The following is a 5,109-nucleotide window of genomic DNA, read 5'->3' on the forward strand; positions in this document are numbered from 1 at the left end:
GCAACCTGTTCACGATAGTGATGTTCGTTATTGTTGGTGATAAGACCAATTATTGTTGTGTCATCTGCATATTTGAGAATAGAAACTGAACTGTGGGTAGATGTGAGAGTGTTTGTGTAGAGTGAGAATAACCACGGTGAAAGAACACAGCCCTGGGGGGCTCCTGTACTAAGGGTCAGAGTTTGGGAAAAGAGGTTACCCATCCTGACTCTCTGCGTTCTTTTTGACAAAAAATTGTGAATCCAGTAACATAGAGCAATATCAATGTCCATATCCCTAAGTTTATTGAAAAGATTGACGGGATTAATAGTATTAAAGGCCGAACTAAAATCAATGAACAATATCCGAGCATATGTATTAGGGGATTCCAGATGTTGCATAATCCTATGAAGGGCCAGGTTGACTGTATCATCAACAGATCTATTGGCCCGGTACGCAAACTGATAACTGTCCATAGAAGGAGAAGAGAGTTCTTTCAGGTATGAGAGTACAATCCGTTCAAAAGATTTCATAACAACAGATGTGAGAGCAATTGGTCTATAATCATTAAGATGAGAGATTTTGTTAGTTTTAGGCATGGGAATAATAATAGCGTTCTTAAAGCATTTGGGAACTATACACAGTCTGAGAGAGCAGTTAAAAATGAAAGTAAAAATTGGAGCTAACTGAACTGCACAGTGTTTCAGAACAGTTGAGGTGACACCATCAGGACCTGTTGCCTTCCTCTTTTTATTTTTACTAAAAGAGGCCCTTACCTCCTCCTCCTGGATATAAAATCGAGGTGAAGGAGGGGGGGTTGGAGTGACAATGGATGGTATAGGCTGCTGTTCGAATCTACCATAAAAATTATTTAACGTATCAGGTAGGTCACTGTCGCTGTCTGGCAAGGGGCAGGTCCTTTTATTATAACCAGTCATGTTTTTTTAATTTTTGCCAGGTTGATCTGGTATCATTTGATGTTATCTGCTGTTCTAATCTTTGTGCATATTTGAATTTTGCTTTTCTTATTGCAGCTCTAAGTTCATATTTAGACGCGGTATACTGTTCTTTATTTCCCTCTTTGAAAGCGGTGTTCTTTTTCTTGCGTAAGAGTTGAATGTCCTTTGTAAACCATGGCTTATTGTTACTGTGTATTTTCACTGTTTTGGTGGGAATGCACATATCCACACAAAAAATGATGTTATGTAATAACAAAAGTTTGGGAGAAGGACCACGCCCGAACTCTACGTTCTAACTCCACCCCATATCAATCAACCGTCCTATAAATACCTCCCCTAACCAACTACCTCTCGTGACGAAAAATTCGTAGCATTCGATTTGACGCACTCACCTGCCAGCATTTGCTCGCTCCCCATGGATCTCCAACTCACCGCCTCCGATGAGGACCTCTTCCCTCCCAGCCAGCCTGTCTCTGCTCCTGCTCCCTCTCGCCGGGCTCATCGCTTGAGGTCTGTCGTCTCCATTCCGGCTACTCCTGGTTCTACTCCTGGTTCTACCCATTCTTCTTCCCGGGCTGGTCGTCCTCACCAACGCACCCCCAGATCTCAGCGCTCCCGTCGCTCTTCTCCTCCTTCCCCCACTCCTCCTGGTCGAGCTCGCCGCTCTGGGCGCCCGGCTTCCTTAGCCGGCCCCGCACCCCCTTCCCCGGCCGAGCCCCTCTCTTCTGGTAAATCCCAGCCTCCTCGCATGTCCGATTGGACTGTTGTTAAGTTACAGCGGGTTTTGAAGGACCGCGGCGTCCCTTTCCCCCGTTCTGCTCCCAAAGCGGAACTTTTTTCGCTCTATATCTCCTCGTTGGGTGGAAAACAGCGCGCAGGAGCCGCACCGGCGTCGCGGTCCGATGACGTCACCCGCTCAACTCTTCGCCACGGCTCCTCTCGCGCCGCAGGCGCGGCACGCCCTCCACCTGCTTCGGCCTCGGCGCCTCCTCCGGGCCCCGAACCCCTCCCCTTCTCCTCTGCCTCCTTCTCTCCTTCTTTGCCGATCCCGGCTGTTTTCTCTCGTCTCTCTCCTTCCCCCCCGCTTCCTCCATTCGTCCAACCCCCTCCCTCAATCGTCCAACCCCCTCCCTCAATCGTCCAACCCCCTCCCTCGATCGTCCAACTCCCCCTCCCTCAGCCGTCCAACCCCCTCCCTCAGCCGTCCAACCCCCTCCCTCAGTCGTCCAATCCCTTCCCTCACTCATCCTTCGTCCCTCCCCTTTGCTTCGCTTCTGCCGTTCCCCAACCAGTGTATTCCAGCCAGCCTTTCTCATTCTCTCACTCTATGCCAGTCCAGCCTCTCCCCTCCACTTCTATCCCCGTTCCCCCCCAGTCTGCAGCACTCGCCGCGCCCTTCACCGGAGCTCCGTGCTCTTCATTCTCCCTGTCTACGGCACCGCCTGTTGCCCCCCCGGCCAACGCACGGATGTTCAACCCTCCCCTGGTCTCCTCCTCTCTGCGGAACCGCATTCTTCAAGGTGCGGATGTCGATCTTTCCTCCTTACTTCTCCCCTCCCCTTCTTCTGCTCCCCGTGTCATCGACACCGGCGACATCTCGCTTACCTTGCATCAACCAGGCCCCCGCGTCTCCAAAATCCTCTCTGCAGCCGAGTTCGCCTTTGCCTTCTCCATCTTCAGGGATGTCATCTGTTCGGCTTTTCCATCACGCCGCCAGGAATTGGACGACTATCTGTCCTTGATTTTGGATATGGCTATCCGTTTCGGAGGCTCTGGTTTCTACGAATATCATCGCCTCTTCTCAGCCCGCGCCGCGGCTCGTCTTACACAGTGGAACCTTGCTACATTCTGGGGCGCCCCAGACCTGGAACTTTATTGCCACGTTTTCGCGGGACGTAGCTCCCTCTCCTGCTCCGCGTGTGGCGGCCCCTCTCACCCTGCTTCTGTTTGTTCCCAGGCAGCCTCCACCGCCCCTCCGGCCCCCGTCCAACATTCTTCGGCGCGCGCCGCTCCCGTGCGCCCGTCCTCTTCGGGCGCCCGCGACAGCTTCGGCCGCCCTATCGTTTTTCTCGACGGGCAGATGGTTTGCAACAATTTCAACCACTTGGGTTGTTTTGCTTCCTCCTGTCGAAGGCTGCACGTCTGCTCTCGATGCGGTTTGGCGCACGCTCTCTCCTGCTGCCCAACGCGTCCCCCCAAGTTCGGCCGGAGCTGACTATTGCGGTTCCTCTCCACCCCGGTCAACGTACCGGCTCTCGCCGCTGACCTGTCTGCTCACCCTGACACCTCCTTCGTTTGCAGCCTCCTGGACGGCTTTCTCTTTGGCTTCTACCCCGGTCTCGTCGCCTCGCCGAGCTCTTCTCTCACCTGTCCTAACCTCCTTTCCGCTCTGGCCGAGCCCGATGTCGTGTCTTCCCTTCTGCAACAGGAGCTCTCCAGTGGTTTCATTATCGGTCCTTTCTCAACGCCCCCTTTTTCTGTATTTCGCATCAATCCTTTGGGCATTGCCACACGAAAATACTCTGGCAAGAAGAGGATCATAATTGATCTCTCGGCTCCGCATGGCTCTTCGGACCCGTCCATCAACAGCCTCATACCTAGTTCTGAATTTTCTCTCCGTTACGCGACCGTGGATTGTGCCATCGAAGCCATCAAGTTGGCCGGCAGAGGTGCTTGGCTGTCGAAGGCCGACATCATCTCAGCTTTTAAAATCCTACCCCTCCACCCTGACTCTTGGCACCTTTTTGGAGTCCGCTGGGACGATCAGTTTTACTTTTCCGTTCGCCTTGCTTTTGGGTGCAAAAGCAGCCCGAAGCTTTTTGATTCCTTCGCTGAGGCGCTGTGCTGGATCTTGCTGAATAAACACAGGCTCCCGTTCGTGCTCCACCTCCTGGATGATTTTCTCGTCGTTGACTCGCCTTCCTCGCCCCCCTCGCGGGGCCTTGACGCCGTGACCAGCACTTTCACTCGTCTCGGAGTCCCGATTTCGGAGGAGAAGACCGTGGGTCCCGCCACGTCTCTGGAGTTCCTCGGGATCATTCTCGACTCCGCTTCCTTCCAAGCTTCTCTTCCTCAGGAAAAGCTTAATCGCGTCACTTCTTTCATCTCCGACTTTCTCAGTTTTCCCACCCGTACTAAACAGCAGCTTCTTTCCCTGCTCGGCCACTTTAATTACGCTACCCAAATCATACCTCAGGGTCGTTCTTTCATCTCCCATCTCCTTCGCTTATCTTCTTCTGTCCGATCCCTCCACCATTTCGTCACGCTCGACGAATACTGCACGTCGGAGCTCCGATTCTGGCTCTCTCTCCTCCGCCACTGGAACGGGATCTCCTTTTTCTATGCCGACGCAGCTTCCAGCCCTTCTGATGTTCAGCTGTTCACTGATGCTGCGCCTTCCTCTGGTTTCGGCGGCTATTACGGCGGACGCTGGTTCGCCTCTGCCTGGCCGAAGCAATTCGTCCGCTCCGCTGCGCACCTGCGCGATTCTTCCGCGCTCTGGGAGATTTATCCTATAGTTGTCGCTGCCCTCCTTTGGGGACATGAATGGTCAGGAAAATCAATTTTACTCCATTCAGACAATCTCGCCGCGGTCCACATCATCAACAAAAGTAGATCAAAATCGCTAGAAATAATGCCTTTTATCCGTCGCCTCACTTGGCACTCCATAAAGCATCAGTTTATAATTAAAGCTGTCCACATCCCAGGTTTTATCTAACTCTATTGCTGACTCTCTTTCTCGCTTTCAATTCCAGAAATTCAGATCCTTGGCTCCGCATGCAGACTGCAACCCAACGCCGGTACCTCCATTTTCACTAACTACACTACACCTAACCCCCGTCTGAACGAACTAATCCTCCAAGCACAACAAACCATCCTTTCAGCCGTTTCCCCACAGACACTCTCTACTTACTGGTCAAGCTGGAAAGCATACAAATTTCCACTCCGCACATAACATATCTTTCCCTTCTCATCATCCATCCGTAATAGCAGCTTATATTACTTTCATTCACACTCAACATTCAGCCCGTTCCTCATCACTCCGAGTCCATCTGGCAGCTATCAATTTTTTCACTAAACTAATTACTGGCTTACCACACCCTTCCTCTAATCACCCTCAAATTTCCCTCCTCCTGAAAGGAATCAAAAAATCAGAAACTCCATCCTCACA

The 5,109-nt window shown here is 52.0% G+C and overlaps 1 protein-coding gene across 1 annotated transcript; it reads left to right on the forward strand.

Moving 5' to 3' along the window:
- Positions 1-1,353: 1,353 nt before the first annotated feature.
- LOC125804934 (uncharacterized) lies at positions 1,354-4,656 on the forward strand. Its single transcript, XM_049484832.1, has 3 exons — positions 1,354-1,666; positions 2,273-3,021; positions 3,154-4,656. Exons 1-3 carry the CDS (start codon positions 1,354-1,356, stop codon positions 4,654-4,656), a joined length of 2,565 nt encoding a protein of 854 aa, XP_049340789.1.
- The last annotated feature ends 453 nt before the right edge of the window (positions 4,657-5,109 follow it).

This window comes from Astyanax mexicanus, chromosome 11 (assembly GCF_023375975.1).
Source record: "Astyanax mexicanus isolate ESR-SI-001 chromosome 11, AstMex3_surface, whole genome shotgun sequence".
In the NCBI taxonomy this organism is placed as follows: domain Eukaryota; kingdom Metazoa; phylum Chordata; class Actinopteri; order Characiformes; family Acestrorhamphidae; genus Astyanax; species Astyanax mexicanus.